This window comes from Halichoerus grypus, chromosome 11 (assembly GCF_964656455.1).
Source record: "Halichoerus grypus chromosome 11, mHalGry1.hap1.1, whole genome shotgun sequence".
NCBI classification, from domain to species: Eukaryota; Metazoa; Chordata; class Mammalia; order Carnivora; family Phocidae; genus Halichoerus; species Halichoerus grypus.
In genome coordinates, this window is record NC_135722.1 from 6,204,748 (window position 1) to 6,223,718 (window position 18,971).

General features: G+C 50.8%; 1 protein-coding gene across 2 annotated transcripts; it reads left to right on the forward strand.

The window, feature by feature from the left end:
• The first annotated feature begins 4,810 nt into the window (after positions 1 to 4,810).
• On the forward strand, positions 4,811 to 13,881 carry SLC29A2 (solute carrier family 29 member 2). Of its 2 annotated transcripts, XM_036121526.2 has the most exons (12): positions 4,811 to 5,689; positions 5,942 to 6,023; positions 7,512 to 7,672; positions 7,908 to 8,047; positions 8,452 to 8,586; positions 9,247 to 9,344; positions 9,558 to 9,642; positions 10,192 to 10,328; positions 10,570 to 10,675; positions 10,796 to 10,881; positions 11,663 to 11,862; positions 12,522 to 13,881. In XM_036121526.2, the coding sequence occupies exons 1-12, from the start codon at positions 5,661 to 5,663 to the stop codon at positions 12,631 to 12,633; spliced, it is 1,371 nt and encodes a 456-aa protein (XP_035977419.2). In that variant the 5' UTR covers positions 4,811 to 5,660; the 3' UTR covers positions 12,634 to 13,881. The 2 variants fall into 2 exon arrangements, with proteins under 2 accessions (XP_035977419.2, XP_077913884.1); XM_078057758.1 differs by lacking the exons at positions 4,811 to 5,689; positions 5,942 to 6,023 and having other exon boundaries at positions 7,545 to 7,672; positions 7,876 to 8,047.
• The last annotated feature ends 5,090 nt before the right edge of the window (positions 13,882 to 18,971 follow it).

Genomic DNA, 18,971 nt, shown 5'->3' on the forward strand with positions numbered 1-18,971 from the left:
TCATGAATGAATCTCAAAAATGTGTTGAATTTTTAAGAAGTAAGTTACATTTGTATGAAGTTCAAAACCAAGTGAGCTAAACAAAAATCAGTTTTGGATGGATGCATCCAGAAGGCTGTAGTAAAACTCACAGCAAGTGCAGTGACCTTTCAACATGTTATTTGAGCATCCCTCTCCCCTGTCTGATGGGGGGCGGGAGGAGGAATGATCCTTAGAAGGACAGTATTGTCTCCCAGGGTCCTGGAGAATTTTGTCTTGGTAATCACAATCACGGGAGGAGAGGGCAGTAATTGCAATTAGTGGCTGAGGCCAGGGATAATAGTTATCCCCAAATGCACAAGACAGTCCCACACGAGGAAAACCTGTCCTGCATCCTGAACAACTTTTAACTGACTCCTTGGACATTCATATAGATTAAAAACAAAACAAAACAAAAAAACTTTCACAAAAATTAACTCAAGAGGAATCTTAGACCAAAATGTAAAACACAAAGCAATAAGACCTCTAGAAGATTACATAGGAAAAAAAAATCTAGGTGAACTTGGGTTTGGTGATAAGCATTTAGATACAACACCAAAAGAATGATCCATGAAAGAGAAAAAAGTGGTAAGATGGACTTCATTAAAATTAAAACCTTCTGCTCTGTGAAAGGATTTGTTGAGAGAATGAAGAGACAAGCCACAGACTAGCGGGAGATATTTGCAAAAAAACATATCTGTATTAAAAAAAAACACCTTAGAAACTTTTTAAAAAAGATTTTATTTATTTGAGAGAGAGAGAGAACAAGAGAGCATGCATGAGAGGAGGTGGTGGGGGAAGGAAAGGGAGAGGGACAAGCAAACTCCGAGTCAGGGCTCAATCTCACAGCCCCGAGATCATGATCTGAGCCAAAATCAAGAGTCCGATTCTTAATGGACTGAGCCACCCAGGTGCCCTGCAAAACATATATCTGATCAAGGACTTATATCCAAAATACACAAAGAACTCTTAAAACTCAGCAATAAGAAAACAACACAATTCAAAAGTGGGTAAAAGATCTGAAAAGACACTTTGCTAAAGAAGATCCACAGATGGTAAATAAGCATGTGAAAAGATGCTCATCATAATACGTCATTAGGGAATTGCAAATGAAAACAACAGGATACACTACCTACCTATTGGAATGACCAAAATCTAAAACACTGACAATACCAAATGCTGATGACGATGTGGAGCAACCAGAATGCTCGTTCATTGCTGGTAAGAATGCAAAATGGTATGGGCACTCGAAAGTTTGGGAGTTACTTAGAAAACTAAATGTAGTTTGACCACACGATCCACCAGTCATACTCCTGGGTATTTACCCAATTGAGTTGGAAACGTATGTCCACACAAACACGTGCACATGAATGTTTACAGCAGCTTTATTCATGATCATCCAAAACTGGAAGCAGCCAAGATGTCCTGCAATAGGTAAGTGGATAAACAAACTGTAATAATCCGTATAATGGAATACTATTCAGTATTAGAAAAAAAAGTGAGCTATTGAGCCACAAAAAGACATGGAGAAATCTTAAAGGCATATTGCTGAGTGAAAGAATCCATTCTGGGGCGCCTGGGTGGCTCAGATGGTTAAGCATCTGCCTTTGGCTCAGGTCATGATCCCAGGGTCCTGGGATTGAACCCCACGTGGGGCTCCCTGCTCAGTGGGGAGTCTGCTTCTCCCTCTCCCTCTCCCCCTCCTTGTGCTCTCTGTCTCTCTCTCAAATGAATAAATAAAATCTTAAAAAAGAAAGAAAGAAAGAAGAAAGAAAGAAAGAAGAAAGAAAGAAAGAAAGAAAGAAAGAATCCAGCCTGAAAAGACTACATTCTTTTTTTTTTTTTTTTTTTAAAGATTTTATTTATTTATTTGAGAGAGAGAGCACATGAGAGGGGGGAGGGTCAGAGGGAGGAGCAGACTCCCTGCAGAGCAAGGAGCCCGATGCGGGACTCGATCCCGGGACTCCAGGATCATGACCTGAGCCGAAGGCAGTCGCTTAACCAACTGAGCCACCCAGGCGCCCTGAAAAGACTACATTCTGTCTGATTCCTACTACATGATGTTTCAGAAAAGGCAAAACTATTTTGACAGTAAAAAGATGAGTAGTTTCTGGGGATTCAGGGGTTGGAGGGAAGGGTTGCATAGGTGACGTATGAGGGACTTTTAGGGCAGTGAAATTATTCTGTATAACACCATAATAGTGGATACATGACATGATGCATCTGTCAAAATCCATATAAACACAGAGTGAATCTTAGTGTAAACTATGGGCTATACTTAATAATAATGTATTGATGTGGGTTCATCAATTGTAACAAATGTACCACAATAAAGCAAGATGTTAATAATTAGGGCAACTGGGGAACGGGGTGGGAGGGTGAGTATATGGAACTCTATGTACTATTTACAACTATTCTATAAATCTAAAATGGCACTAAAAATAAAATCTCTTCATTTTGAAAACCAAGCTGATGATTTTCCGAGCCTGGCCCCTAACCCCATTTTCTGCATGGACACACTGCATTATTTGTAAGGTTGGAGAATACACAGCATCTTTCAGTAACACAGCCACTGTCTAGGTAAAGAAACAGCTGCGCTTGGTTTTGTTTGGAGCCTTGCCAAGACTTGGTCACCACTTCAAAGTCGCATCACCAACAGCAAACTAGAGGGTCTTTGAGTGGCTGACTCACCACCTGCCCGCATGGCGCGCACACTGGCAGCCGTTAGATTCACTGTGGTTAAAAAATAAAAAAAATAAAAAAAAAATATTCACTGTGGTTTTATAAAGAGGGGCCCCCACGCAACTGCTCCACTGTGCCTGAGCATTTGCATATTCAAACACACACTATTTTATTACTAAATACTTCTACTTATCCTGTGTAGTACAATTAGGACATTATATTGACATTTTTTTTTTTTGGTGTAGAGATAGGTTTTATTACATATTAATTCACTGCAGGATAGCAACAAAACATTTGTCATATTTGTGATTGACTAAGTCTGAGAGTTGAGAACCTCTCCTTTAAATTGATATCCAAACTCTTTCCTCCTGTCCTCACCGGCAGTCTCAGCCCTCTGCTCCCCGCCCAACCCCCCTCACCCAGCCCCAGGCCTGCCAAAGGGATCTGTTTGTGTGTCTCAGAATGTACCAGCATTCCCAGGTCCCTGGTCTTGGTACAGGCTGTTCTCTCCCTGAAATGCCTTCATTTTCTTCACTCACCTTCTCAACAAACGCAGCGTCCCCCAGGCTCAGTTCCTCATGACCTTCCTCTGAAACCTGAGCCACAGCTGTGCCCTACCTGCAGTCCCTTTCACTTAATTTTCCTTATTGCTTTTTTAAGATTTTATTTTTAATTAATCTCTACACACAACGTGGGGCTCAAACTCACAAGCCTGAGATCAAGGGTCACATGCTGCCCCAACTGAGCCAGCCGGGCGCCCCTACTTAATTGTCTTTAAATGACTCATTTTTCAGAAATTAATTTTGAATTTATATTAAATTATAAACAAATTTATCTTTCATACTTTTTCTTAAAGTATAGTTGACACACAATGTTACATTAGTTTCAGGTGTAAAATAAACACATTTCTTTCTAAATTAAATAAATTATAAAAAATAAATTATAAAAATTTAATCTTTCATTATTTTAACAAACTTATGTTTTAATTTATTAATATTTAATTTTTATTTAATTCTAATAAATTTATAAACGTTTATTATATTATACATATTATTTTTCAAAGAAAAGTGCATATCATTATCATAAATAGGAAGCTAACATCAATAGCCCTAAAAATAAAGCAACAATAAAAATAGAGAAGGAGGGGAGCCTGGGTGGCTTAGTCGGTTAAGCATCTGCCTTCAGTTCAGGTCAAGATCCCAGGGTCTTGGGATCCAGTCCCTTATAGGGCTTCCCGCTCAGTGGGGAGCCTGCTTCTCCCTCTCTCTCTGCCCCTCCCCCTGCTTGTGCTCCTGCGCGCCCGCGCGCGCTCTGTCAAATAAATAAATAAAATCTTTTAAAAAAATAGAGAAGGAACATGAACATTAATAACCTCTGTTTAGATAAAGTTGTCAGCAGAAGCCCTGAAGCCATCTCTTCGTTAGAGAAAGAGGGAGAGAGACCAACAGGTGTTAGAAACATGTTAGCACCAAGGTGAGACTTTCCTCTTCACATATTCCAAAGGCTTGAAAACAAATTGAAAAGAGAGTAACTTTCTCTTTCAGTGTAATTTAATGCTGTCTCTTTTCTCCCTCAAATCGCTGTATGTTACTACGATCCATTTATTTACTAAGCACTTATCAAGCACCTGCTACCAACCAGGCAGGAGCGCTAGATGTTTGCAATAATAAAACACTGAGCCAGACAAGCACAGTCTTTGCCCCATAGACTCACAGTCGACTGGAGAAACACACACACGTAATCTGGTGTGTGGTCGTAAAATTTCATTGCTTATGAAAATAATTTGTGATTTAGAGCCTCTCACTTCTCCAGCATCCCCCATATGTACGGTGAGTGCAGAGCAAACAGACCCACTTGTAAATTACATGAGTTAGAGCAAATTAATTCCAAAATTGCAATGGTCTATAATCTTTTCGAAGTTTTTCACAGGAAAAAAAAAAAAGTGGGAGGTGGGTGCCTCTTAATAGGTTTGGTGTACTGCGACCTGGGGCCGCCCGAAAGTTGTTTGTTTGTTTGTTTAGCGGCAGGGTTGGGAGAGCACCTCCGGGTCACCCTTCCCTCCAGAGCCGTTGCTTAACCCCTTGCTGCCCCGAATGCAGCTCAGCCACACTGTCGCCGGGAAGCCCGCCCGGACTCCCCAGCTGGGCCCACGCCGCCGCGGTGCGCCCCAAAGGCCCGGCGCTTCCCCAGGCACCGGCTTGGAGGAGGAGAACCCGTCTGTCCGTCTGTCCGTCTGTCCTCCAGACCCGCCTGGGGGCTCCGACAGCACCGCCACCTGGCCCTCTCCTTGGCCTCCCGAAGCACCCAGCTCGGAGCAGCCCGCCAGGACCGCCGGCGGCAGACGCTCGGGTTACCCCTGGGCGAGCGGGCTCCTCGGAGGGCTCCCGCGTCACCCCGCGCTGCGCGGCCCTGACACCACCTCCGAACTGGCTGCGGGGGAAGAAGCCGCACCAGGTCCGCCGGCCAGCTCCGGGCGGGGGAGGGGCGCGGCACCTCCCCTACTGCCTCCCCCACCCCGCCCGCCGAGGTCCGGGACGGGTGCCCGCGGGGCGGGGAGGCCCCAGGGGACCTTCTCGGGTCAGCCGCCTCTAAGCCGCACCGGACCGCGGGGGCAGTCGTGGGTCCGAGGACCGCGAGGTTGAGCAGGGTCCAACGCGGGAGTCTAGAGTCCGGGCCAAGAGGAGGTGGGGAGGGGTGGTGCGACCCTCTGTCCCCGCCCCGGAGGCGGAGCGAGGTCCGAGCCTGTGGAGCCTGACTCCCTTGGAAATCAGTCCCGGCCTTCCTCCCCAGCTCCCGCCTCGCCCCCGCCCCCGGCCCTTTCGGGGAGACCCGACCCCCCCTCCCTCTGTCCACTGCCCGCAAGACCCGGTCTCCCCGATCCTCCGGCCCTCGGGCCCCCGCGTAGGTGCAGGTGCAGCACGCCACCTCCCTCCCACCCCCGCGCATCCCGCTGGGCGGCCATGGCGCGAGGAGACGCCCCACAGGACAGGCGAGTTGGGGACCCGGTGGGGTGCGGACGGGGATCCGGGTGGCCGTGGGCAACGCAGCCCCGCTGCCTTCGGGCGCTCCAAGGCTCAAGCAGACTGGATGGAACTACAATTCCCATCAGCCGCCTCCCTCGGCTGCCTGAGCCGGAGTGATGGGGGTTGTAGTCCGCTCTGCGGAGGGGGTGGCCTGGGAGGCGGGGGGGCGCGGCTGAGGCGTTGCGTCCTCAGGGTGACCTTCTGACTGATCCCCACAGCTACCACCTGGTCGGGATCAGCTTCTTTATCCTGGGCCTGGGCACGCTGCTTCCCTGGAACTTCTTCATTACGGCCATCCCGGTGAGACTCGCAGCTAGAGTGCCCGCCTCATGGCCACAACCACCATCAGCCTTGGACGTGCAGCCTTTGACTCCTCATTATGCCAGTTTGCGCGTTTGTCCGCTGAAGCACCGAGCCCCAGAGAGGGGAGGCGCCCCTCTCACAGATAGGAAAGGTCAAGGGATGCCCAGATCCTACAGGGGCAAGGCCTCCAGCAGTGGGGTGGGGGGTGGGGTTGGAACTAGGGAAGAACTATCCACCCCCCACCCCTGTTTGTCATTATTCCCTGGCTAGTCATTCCTGGGCTAATCCACTCCCAAAGTGGGTTATCCAAGACTTTGGTTTTCCTTGAAATAGCACAAATTACATGAATTCATCCAACAAACAGTCAATAATGTGCATCTACTGTGAACCAGGCCCTGTTCTTGGCACTGGGGCTACGGGAATAAACACAACAGAGGAAGCCTCCACCCTCATGGGGTGGTACATTCTCTCAAGGGAAGGCAGCAATGTGGGGTTTGTGTTCTCTTTGGGACTGGGTTATTCATATATATTCAATGCAACAACTTTCCAGATGTCTCTTCAGTGTCTGGCACTCTGCTGGGCCCTGGAGACCCAAAGATGAATCAACCCCTGGTCTTGAGAGGGAGCTGGGTGCCAAAGAGCCATTAATAATTTAATATGGCACCTACCACCCCAGGCTTGGAGCAAAGTCCTTTGGGTCCCCAGAGGAGGGAATAATTCCTTCTGCTTCATAGAAGAGGTGATTTGTAACTTGGGAGAAGGGTAGGTAAAGCATTGGTGTTTGGGGGTTGGGGGGAAGTGGGAGGAAAGGGGGAAGGCATTCCAGGTGGAGATGACAGCCTTGCAAAGGCACCAAGGCAGGGGAATGCCAGACTGTTCAGAGAAGGAGCCAGAGTGTGGGGTCCCTAGAGCTTAGCAGGACGGAGCAGGAGATGCAACACAAAAGGGAGGCCAGGATCTGGTTCTGAAGGGCTCCCAGTGTTGTTCCAAAATCTTGGGGCTTTGCCCTGTAGGCAACAGGGAACCGTGGGCAGCGGGGAGGAAGAAGTTAAGCAGAGGCTTAACGAATGTGTGTTCCAGAGAGAAAGCAGTTGGTCAGCACCTAGGCCAGGGCCTGGCTTACAGTAGACACTCAATAAATCCTCAGGAATCTACAAGCTGCTGCCGGATTCGGGGTGGAGGCTTGAACCAGGGCACTGCAGAGGAAGGGTGATTCAAAGATGGAGCAAGGCCCAAGTTGGGGGTTCTTAGGGCTTGGGCTCTGTCCCAGACATCAGCTGTTCAATTCAGGGAACATTCATCAAGCTCCGACTGTGTGCCAGGTGCTAGGATCAGTGCAAGGACAAACAGACAGCTCCTGCAGACTTTAACTGAGCAATCCCAAGCATGGGAGGAGACAGAGAGGAAAGGCTGGGGGGTTCCTCCGGGTAGGTTGGAGGGTGACCCTGTACCCCCCCTGTGCACCCACTCCCGGCATTCTGGCAGTACTTCCAGGGGCGGCTGGCTGGGGCCAACACCACCACCGGGACCCTGGACACCAACCACACAGGCCCTGCAGACACCTTCAACTTCAACAACTGGGTGACGCTGCTGTCCCAGCTGCCCCTGCTGCTCTTCACACTCCTCAACTCCTTCCTGTACCAGTGGTGAGAGGCCCCGCCCCTTGGGCTCTCCGCGGGCCATCCCTCTGTCGTACCTCCACCACCCCTGCTAAGGACGCTCCATCTGGGCCCAGGGAAGACCTCCCATCCTTCCTCCACTCCCCCTGCATGCCCCCCCCCCCCAGATCCCACTGTCCAACCCTGGGCTCAATCTCTTGCCTACCTCCCCCTGCCGGGCCGGGGTCCAGCTGCTGCCCACTCTGCCCCTACTTATGAGCAGCATCCCTGAGACGGTGCGGATTCTGGGCAGCCTGCTGGTCATCCTGCTGCTCTTCGCCCTGACGGCGGCGTTGGTCAAGGTGGACATGAGCCCTGGGCCCTTCTTCTCCATCACCATGGCCTCTGTTTGGTTCATCAACTGTGAGTACTGCTGCCCTCCCCACCTCCCCACCCTGCACACCCAGAGCTTCAGCCCAGCCTCCTCTGTAGCTGAAAGGGCCCAACGTATCCAAGAGGGAAAGACAGCGGCAGCAGTAACACTCCTATCCCTGATGAGAAACTGAGGCCCAGGGGGAGAAGAAAAGTCACTTGTCCCAAACCCACCATGACCTAAGATCAGGCCTCCTGGCCCCCAGCCCCTCAGACCTATGGCTGCACCTGAGAAGAAGGAAGAAGGGGAAGGGGGTTGTTACACCAGGGTGCCCAAAGTCTCATGCCTGCCCAGCCTCGTCCAGAGTCTCCTGGGCACCCTGCCACTGCCTCCTCCAGGGAGCCTCTAAGGCCTGCCTCGTTGAGCAGCAGCCCCCACTCTTCTCCCTCCACAGCCTTCTGTGCAGTTCTGCAGGGCAGCCTCTTCGGGCAGCTGGGCACCATGCCTTCCACCTACAGCACCCTCTTCCTCAGCGGCCAGGGCCTGGCTGGGATCTTCGCTGCCCTGGCCATGCTCTTGTCCATGGCCAGTGAGTGGACTTGGGTGGCTGGAGGGCAGGGGTGGCCTCTGGGATTCTGGGGAGCAGACCAAGTGTGCTAGGAGGGAGATGCCTTGGGTTCTGGGTAGAGATGGAGGTGATGGGGAGCAGGGGGTTGGGTTTGGGGGTAGGGAGTGGGGCTCTTGGACCCAGTGAGAGAGTGATCAGGTGAGGACTGGGTTAAATTGAGGCCAGGGGCAGGATTCCTGAGGCTGATGCTGGGAAGTGGCAGCAGCCTGGGGTGCAGGGAAGGGGGGGGACAGGTTTAGGATTCAGGTAAACTTGGTTGGAATCCTAGTTCTACTGCTCCCCAGCCAGGGGCACTGGACAAGTCACTTCACCTGTGTCAGTTTCCCCACTGATGTGCTTCTTATAGCTCTGTCCTCAGACTGTAAGGAGTCTGCAATAAAAATGAGCACATAATAGGTGCTCAACAAAAGTGACAAGTAGGGAGGAATGAGAGAAGCAAAGGGCTGGGCTGGGGACCTGCACATGTTCCTGAGTTTGTCAGTGAGCAGATCGGAAGAGGCCAGGAGGTGAATCTGAGAAGTGCATGATGGGAAGTGGGGCAAGAGTCATCACCACCCCCCCACCCCCGTGGGAGCCAGTGGAACCAGCCCCGTCCACTCTGCAGCTGAAGTTTCTGCACAGGTGGCGTGGATGCCCAGACCTCCGCCCTGGGGTACTTCATCACACCCTGCGTGGGCATCTTCATGTCCATCGTGTGTTACCTGAGCCTGCCCCACCTGGTGAGCCTGGTATTGGGCTCGAGGCCCCACTTCAGAGCATCTCAGATATAGCTCTGGGTCTGAGGCCCTGAGAGCGGCCAGGGGAGGAGGAGGAAGGGACCTGATCCCCAGAGGAGTCAGCCACTGGGGGACTCCAGCCTCTAAGTCGACAGGGTGGAGAGGGATCCAGACACCTTCGCCAAGCCAGGCAGGGCCAACGCTTTCCTTCTGCAGGAGTTTGCCCGCCACTACCTAGCCAAGAAACCATCACAGGCGCCAGGTCAGGAGCTGGAGACCAAAGCCGAGCTCCTCCAGTCTGGTGAGCTCGGGACCCTGCTGCGGAGGGGGAAGACCCTGGGGAGGCTAAAGCTACCTCCGCAGGGAAGCATTTCCCCTCTGTGATACCTCCCCATCTAGAGTCCTGACCCCTAGTAGCCTTGTGTGAGCAGACACAGAAGAAATTCAGTGGGAGGCAAGTCATCCCTGTTGGCTTAGAGCTTCAGTCTTCCCCTCTGTAAAATGAGGGGACGATAGAGCTCCAACATACTAGTTCTGGGTCCAAATGCATTTGTTTGAACCCTGGCCTCACGACATCCAACCTGGGTAACCTTAGGCAAGTCCCTTAACCCCTCTGAGCCTCAGTTTCTTTATTTGGAAAGCAGTAGCAGTGAGATAATCCATCTAAGGTGCTTAACTCTGCCCGACACACTATGCGCTTCCTAAGTAGTAGCTTAGCGTATTTCCATGGTTAATTCTCTTTGCCTACATCCCGGGCTGGAGGAGAGTCACTTGTTTTTAACTGCTGGGAATCGCCGTCCATCAAGCCTGGCTGTCACAGGCATGACGCTGCCCTCCCCTCTTACCCCAGATGAGAAGAACAGTATTCCCAACAGCCCCCAGAAGGTAGCCCTGACTCTGGATCTGGACGCTGAGAAGGAGCCAGAGCTGGAGCCAGAGGAGCCCCAGAAGCCAGGAAAACCTTCAGTTTTCATTGTCTTCCAAAAGGTTTGGCTTGGATATGGCCCCCAACCACCTGCTCTCTCCAGCCCTCTCTAAAGACCCTTAGAATGGAGTGGGGCCCTAGTGCTCCCCTTGTCCACTTCAAGGTGCCAGGGTCATAGTGGGTCGGGAACACAGCGAGGCCAGGCCCCGGGTGTCCTGCCCCCGGGCCAGGGCTTGGAGGTTGGGGCTGTGTGTTGGGTCCTAGTCGGCCCTGCCTGCTTACACCCCTGCCTCTGGCTCTCAGATCTGGCTGACGGCACTGTGCCTTGTGCTGGTCTTCACCGTCACTCTGTCTGTGTTCCCTGCGATCACGGCCATGGTGACCAGCTCCACCAGTCCTGGGAAGTGGAGTGAGTGCTGGGAAGCAGAAGAGGGCGGGGCAGGGGAGGAGGAGAGGGAGGGAAGAGGAATGATGGGGAAGAGGAGGGAGGAGGGAGGAGGGGCCAGGACGAGCCCTCTTTCTCTCCTAGGTCAGTTCTTCAACCCCATCTGCTGCTTCCTTCTCTTCAACATCATGGACTGGGTGGGACGGAGCCTGACCTCCTACTTCCTGTGGGTGAGCACACCTGGGCTGGGGGTCTCTGATGGTTTCAAGAAGCAGTTGGGGATCAGAGGGTGTGAAAGAGCTCAGAAAGGTGATCTCCCCAAAGCCGGACCATTCTAGGTCTGGCAACAGAATAGCTGGCCAAGTGGTAGTGAACACCTGTCCCCTGGAGGTATGCAAGCCAGGGCTTGGACTGTGAACTCTTTGAAAGCAGAAGTCATGTCCAACTGACCTATGTCCCCAGCATCCAGCCCAGGACCTGGCCCTCAGTGCCCAGCCCAGAGACCCTTACATGGAGGTTCCTGTCCCATGTGAGAGGCTGGACAAGGTTCCTAGTGTTTGGGTTGCTTTTAGCCAAGGTGCTGCTTCTCTAAATGAAATCTTCCAAGGAGATGCAACAAATAAAGCAGGCCAAAGAGGACCTGCTCTGATCCCAGTTGGGCTGGGGCCTGGATCCCCAGCCTCCAATCCCATTCAGCAGCACTGCCTGCCCCGAAGGGATCTGTGGAACCCCCAGGGGTACTTGGAGGAACCCAGCTAGAAAACCAAAGATGCTGTGTAAGGTCTCCAGTTCTGCCATGCAGAGAGCCCAAGCTGGAGATCAGGAGGGGTGGAGGAGGCTAGCCCCAGGCCAGTCCTTGATTGCTGGGTGGCCTTGGCCCAGCCCCTCACTCTCCAGAGGCCTCAGTGCTGGGCCCTCACTGGCTCACATAGAGTAGGAGGTCAGGGGAAGAGACAGAGTCCAGGCGGGGTGGGCTCCCAGGGATGGCCCTCAGCCCAGCCTCTGCCACAGCCGGATGAGGACAGCCGGCTTCTGCCCCTGCTTGTCTGCCTGCGAATCCTGTTCGTGCCGCTCTTCATGCTGTGCCACGTGCCCGAGAGGTCCCGGCTGCCCATCCTCTTCCCACAGGATGCCTACTTCATCACTTTCATGCTGCTCTTCGCTGTTTCCAACGGTTACCTGATGTCCCTCACCATGTGCCTGGCGCCCAGGTCTGGGGGTCAGGAGGGAGGGCCTGGGGGTGGGGAGGTGGGCCTGCCGAGAGGGGGGCCCATTCGGCTTCTGGCCAGCCCGGCCCTAGCTGTCTCTAGGCCTCGCTGGTGCTGCCCTGTCAGGTCAGGCCTTACCTGCTGAGCCGGCCCAAGGGGGCATTCCTGCCAACAAAGTAGCCCAGGGACTCCTTCTAGAGCCTCCCCTCTGGGCCTGTTTCCCCATCTATGAAATAAATGGGTCGAACTACCATTCCTTTAGGCCCCAGATCCTCCCAAAATTCTCAACTGAAGGTGGAGCTAAAGTCTTGATCCAAAGTGGGGGTTCATGGGCTATTTACTCTAGGGACAATGGAGTTGAGAATCCAGAGAGAGTAAAGGTGACAGGGAGGACCAGGCTGGGATGTTTTGTGGAGCGTGAAGGCTCCTAGAATCCTTTAACACTGGGCCTGCAGGGCCCGAGAGATGTCCTTGGCGGTGGCCTTGCTTTGTAGATCAGGAAACTGAAGTCCAGAGAGAAGGGCCTAATTATGGTGACCTAGAGGTGGGGTCAGCCCAGACTAGAATTCAGGTGTCCTGTTTTACAGGGGGCAGAGGGCACTGGGGCTGGGTCCAGGTTTGGCCCCGTGTTTCCTAAGAGCTCCTACTCCTGTGTGTTCTAGGCAGGTGCTACCACATGAGAGGGAGGTGGCCGGCACCCTCATGACCTTCTTCCTGGCCCTGGGGCTCTCCTGTGGAGCCGCCTTCTCCTTCCTCTTCAAGGCTCTGCTCTGAAGTGCTCCGTCCAGGGCTCGCCCACAACTCTCTTCTTGCTGTCCCTTCGGAGCTGAGACCCCAACGCAGGGGGAATGGCGAGCTGGGTTCAAGCCTCTGCTGGGCGGGGGCCCCTTGGTCTGGGGATGCCAGGAGGAAGTGGGTGCTGCTCTCCTTCCCCGGCTGGTGTCCACTTGGGGGCTGCAAGGAAGAATTCACCAGCAGTCATTCTAACCCTCACGCAGGAATGGAGCTGACGCACAGAGACAGACTATTTAGAGGCACACAAGACCTCATTCCAAGGGCGCCAATCAGGGAAAAGAGGGCCAAGGGCCATGACCCTTCCCCCCATCATGAGTATATTTGTTAATCTCAAGAAATGCACTTGCTAATCTGTGGGGATCAGAGGCCACCAGTGGGGTCTTGCCAATGGTGTGGCTGCTGTGGCCGGTGTGGCCCAGCCTCAGGTTGAGAGTGGGAGTGGGGAGCTCCTCCTCTCCCCAGGCCTCAGTAGCCCCAGGATCAAATCTCTCAGACCCCAGGGCAGAGGATGCCAGGGAAGCTGAGGGCAGCAGGGAAAAGGAACAGACATTAGGGATCTGAGGGTACTCACGGGATCCTGTGGGCCCCAAACAGTGTTTTCATTGCCAAGACTTAACTGTCTCCACTCCCCAGAGCCTCCATGGGTGCGCTGCACTTTACAATGTGCAAAGCTCTTCCATCCCCAAGTCACACTGAGACCCTTGAGGGGAGCCAGGCAGGGATTATGCTCTCCCTTTGTGCAGGTGAGGAAACCAGGTGTCAGGGGGAAATGACTGGTCCGTGCCAGAGCCGGGACCCAGCCCCCACCTCCCTCCTCCCTGTAGGTGCTGTTCTTCCTGCCCACTACCTGCTTCTCTTTCCCTCAAGAGGCTCAAGGCAGGAGTCCTAAGCACTTACTCCACATTTTGGCTGTTTCTCCCTCCAACCTTGCTCCTGGGTCTAATAACAACCTTCTTCATTTGTATAATCAATTCACTGAGTCTTTATTTCCAAAGTGCTTTCAGTTCTATCGGCTTTGATGAGCTGGGTGGGATAGGGATGATTGTACCCATTTGACAGATGGGATGACTGAGGCCCTGAGAGGGGCAGGGATTCGTGGGCATCCCTGTGCTGGGCCCTCTTGACCACACAGTGGTCTCTGCTCCTGGGCAGAGCACCTGGCTGCATGAACAACTATTGTTCTCCCCATCCACCTCTGCCTCCCCAGCCCCACCCCTTCTCAAAAATGGAGCCTCAGGGAGGCAGTCAGCGAATTTTCTGGAGGGATGGAGAAAAGGCCTGCTTCACCACACACCTGTACTACCCTGCCCAGCCCAGAGAAAAGCAAAGTCATCAGAGGCACCGGCCTTTCTGCCCACGTGCCCCACCCCACCCCCCCACCCCTGCCTTCCAGAACATTCACTGAGCAGCTATTATATACCAGGCCCTGAGCCAGCACAGGGTCCCTGCTCAGAGGTGAGATATGACCTTGGGAGCTGAAATAAAGCCACAGGGCAGGCCCCAAGGCCACAGGAATTAGGATGTAACACGGGATGGGGTCTGTGAGGGACCTGCAGAAGTATGGAATGTAAGATTCCAAAAAAGGATGCTGTGGATCCCTGTGGGAAGTCAGGGCAGCAGCTCTGAGGAAGTGTCCCTCCAGCTGGGCCTCAAAGGAAGAAAAATGAGTCTCCGTCCCTCCCCCCACTGAGGCGGGGGAGGGGCATCCCAGGCAGAGAAAGCAGGGCTGGTGGAAGGTGTGGACACAGAATATTCAGGGAACAGTGGGGACTTCTGGTGGGGGGGTTGGGGAGCCCCTAGGATGTGAGAGAGGGAGGGGGAGAGGATGAGTCTGGAGCAGTGGGTTGGGGACAAATGATGAAGGGCCTTAGTCATGAGGTGTAAATAGGGGGTTAGACAGAGGAGGAGAGATCCGGGAGAGAAGAGGGTGGTTGCCTCTTCAGAGGTCATTTAACTTAGTGGTTAAGTGCAGGTGAGCCGATCCAGCGTTCTGGGTTCAAAGCCAGGTCCTTTCATTTGTAAGCACTGGGAATCGGGACTTGCCCATGTGTGGAGTCCTAGGGAGAGGCTGGGGCTGGAGTACAGATGGACACCTACTAAACAGGGGGTGTAGTCCTAGAGGAATCTTGTGCCGACCACACGGCCTTGCCAGACCTTTGGACTGGGGATGGTGAGGACAGGACCACACACTTCCTGGGCCCCCTTCTCCTTCTCCACCTTCACAGACTTGTCTGTTGAACCCAAAGCTCCCTAGACCTGCCAGACCCACTCTCACAGGCCAGGCAACAGTCCCAGGGAACTCACTGTGCTGGTCTACGGTCATCGGGAGCAAGGCCACACTGGGCTGAGCGGTGGAGGATGGGCCCAGAAAGAGGACACTCACCCTTCAGATGTCCTTCTGATGGCACAACCTGCAATTCCTTCTTCCCATCCTCCTTCCTGGTAGACCCAGCCCAACCGCCCATTAGATCAGTATGTAGCCGGCTTTCGATGCCAGAAACAAATACTGTGGCTGATGGGCTGCACCTGTCCATTCCTCTCCTGAAGCCCAGTCCCCCAGCCCCTGTCACCTCCCCAGCTTGACACAGCTCTGCCAGCAGGCCCAGCTTCCCTCAGAAGCAGCCAGCTGCCATCAGCAAACACCTGTAGAGGGCTCCATGTGGCAAGCGCTGAGACAGGGCTGGTAGAGAGACACAAACATTTGAAGGCCAATCCTTGCCCTCGAGTTTCTCACCCTTTTATGAGGAGGACGCCCCCTGGGTTGTGAATTGATTCAACTTTCCAGTTAAAAGGCAGAGGTTGTCAGATGGATTAAAAATGATGCGACTGTATGCTGTCTACCAGAAACTCACTTTAGAGCAAAAAACACAAATAAACTGAAAATGAAAGAATGGGAAAAGGTATTCCATGCCAGTAGTAAACAAAAGACAGCCAGGGTAAATATACTAGTATCAGAGAAAATAGACTTCACGTCAAGAGTTATTTAAGAGACAAAGGAGGATGTTATATATTCATAAAAGGATATAATAACTATAAACATATGCATACCTAACAACACAATCCTAAAAAGAATATGAAGCAAAAATGGACAAATTTGAAGGAGAAATACACATTTCTACAAGAATAGTTAGACACGTCAATACCCCACTTTCTTTTTTTTTTTTTTAAAGATTTTATTTATTTGACAGAGACAGTGAGAGCAGGAACACAAGCAGGGGGAGTGGGAGACAGAGAAGCAGGCCTCCTGGTGAGCAGGGAGCCCAGTGCAGGGCTCGATCCCAGGACCCCAGGATCATGACCTGAGCCGAAGGCAGACGCTTAACGACTGAGCCACCCAGGCGCCCCTATACCCCACTTTCAATGAAGGAGAAAACAACCAGACAGAAGATCAGCAAGGACACAGAGGACCTGAGCACACCATAAATCAATTAGGCCAAGCAGACACAGAACACTCACCTCCGAACAGCAGAAGGTATGTACGTCCTTCTCGAGTGCCCAAGGAACATCTCCCAAGATAGATCATCAATTAGGACACCAAACAAAACTGCACTACATTTTAAAAGATTGAAATCTTACAAACTTCTTTTCCAATCACAATGGAATGAAACTAGAAATCAATAACAAAAAGTGGACACTTCCCAAATATGTACCAATTAACACATTCTAAATTAATGGGTTAAAAAAGAAGTCAAAAGATATGGAAGCAGCCCAAGTGTCCATTGATACAATGGATAAAGCGCACACACACATACACACACTGAAATATTACTCAGCCATAAAAAAGAATGAGATCTAGGGACGCCTGGGTGGCTCAGATGGTTAAGCGTCTGCCTTCGGCTCAGGTCATGATCCCAGGGTCCTGGGATCGAGCCCCGCATCGGGCTCCCTGCTTGGCGGGGAACCTGCTTCTCCCTCCCTCAACTGTTCCCCCTGCTTGTGCTCTCTCACTCTCTCTGTCAAATAAATAAATAAAATCTTAAAAAAAAAAAAAAAGAATGAGATCTTGTCATTCGCAACAACGTGAAAGAAACTAGAGCGTATTATGCTAAGTGAAATAAGTCAGACAGAGAAAGACAAATACCACATGATTTCACTCCTATGTGGAATCTGAAAAACAAAACAAAACAAACAAAAAGCAGAAACAGATCCATTAATACTGAGAAGAAAGTGGTGGCTGCAAGAGGAGAAGGGGATGGGGGGATGAATGAAATAGGCAAAGGGGATGAAGAGGTACAAACTTTCACCTATAAAACAAATTAATCATGGAGATGAGAAGTATGGCATAGGGAATACAGTCACGAATATTGTAATAACGGGGTGCCTGGGTGGCTCAGTCGTTAAGCGTCTGCCTTCGGCTCAGGTCATGATCCTAGGGTCCTGGGATCGAGCCCTGCTTCGGGCTCCCCGCTCTGCGGGAAGCCTGCTTCTCCCTCTCCCACTCCCCCTGCTTGTGTTCCCTCTCTTGCTGTGTCTCTGTCAAATAAATAAAATCTTTAAAAAAAAAAAAAAAGAATACTGTTATAACATTGGGGCACCTGGGTGGCTCAGTCAGTTAAGCATCTGCGTTTGGCTCAGGTCATGATCTCCAGGTCCTGGGATCGAGCCCTGCATGGGGTTCCCTGCTCAGCAGGGAGTCTGTTTCTCCTTCTCCCTCTGCCTCTCCCCCTGCTTGTGCTCTCTTTGTCTCTTTCTGTCCTCTCAAATGAATAAATAAAATCTTTTAAGAATATATTGAAAATTTTAAAAAAAGAATATTGTTATAACATTGTGTGGTGACAAGTGGTGAATGGATTACTGTGGAATCACTATGTTGTTCACCTGAAACTAATATATTGTATGTCAGTATACAATGTACAATACTTCAATACTTAAAAAAAAGAGAATCTACACAATGTATACTATGTTCTATGATTAATTTGCAGTTATTTTGCTGTAAAAAAATAAAATAACTACCTTTAAAATCCCCCCTCAAAAGAAATCAATCAATCAATCAATCAAAAGAGAAATTAGAAAATGCTTTGAGTTACAAAAGAAAATGAAAACACAACACACTGAAATTTATGGGATGCAGCTGGAACAGTGCTGAGAGGAAATCTGTAGGTGTAAATGCTTACATTAAAGAGGAAGAAAGGGGACACCTGGCTGGCTCAGTCGATGGAGCCTGAAGCTCTTGATCTCAGGGTCCTGAGTTCAAGCCCCACTGGGTAGACATTACTTTAAAAAAAAGAAAAAAGGAAGAAGGGTCTCAAATCAGTAATCTAACTTTACACCTCAAGCAATTAGAAAAAGAAGAGCAAATTAAGCCCATAGCTAGCAGAAGGAAATATAAAATAAATATTAGGGTGGAGGGAAACACAGTGCAGAACAGAAAACAGAAAATCAATGAAACTAAAAGTTGGTTATTTGAAACAATCAACAAAATTGACAAATTTTTGACTAGACTAAGAAAAAGAGAGAGAGGACCTTAAAATTATTAAAATCAAAAACAAAGGTGGGGCCATTACTGTTGATTATACAGAAATAAAAAGGATTATAAGAGAATACTATGAACAGTTGTACACCAACAAATGAGAAACCTAGATGAAATTAACAAATCCTAGAAACACACAAACTACCAAAACTGATTCAAGAAGAAATAGGAAGTATGAACATACTTAGAACAAATAACAAGATTGAATCAATAATCAGAAATGTCCCAACAAAGAAAATTCCAGGACCAGGTGACTTCACAGGCTAATTCTACCAATCATTTAAAGAATGAACACCAGAGTGCCTGGGTGGCTCAGCTGGTTAAGCACCTGCCTTTGGCTCAAGTCATGATCCCAAGGACCTGGGATCGAGTCTCCTATCAGGCTTCCCTGCTCAGTGGGGAGTCTACTTCTCCTTCCACCTACTCATTCTCTCTCTCTCTCAAATAAAGTCTTTTAAAAAATAATAATAAAGAACAGGGGTGCCTGGGTGGCTCAGTCATTAGGCATCTGCCTTTGGCTCAGGTCATGATCCCGGTGCCTTCGGCTCAGGTCATGATCCCGGGGTCCTGGGATCGAGCCCTGCATCGGGCTCCCTGCTCAGTGGGAAGCCTGCTTCTCCCTCTCCCACTCCCCCTGCTTGTGTTCCCTCTCTCACTGTCTCTCTCTGTCAAAAAATAAATAAAATCTTCAAAAAAAATGAAGAATGAACACCAATCCTTTCAAGCTCTTCCAAAAAATACAAGAGGGGGGAACATTTCCTAACTCATTCTATGAGACCAACACTATCCTAATGCTAAAGCCAGACAAAGACATCACAAGAAAACTTAATAATCAATATCTCTTATG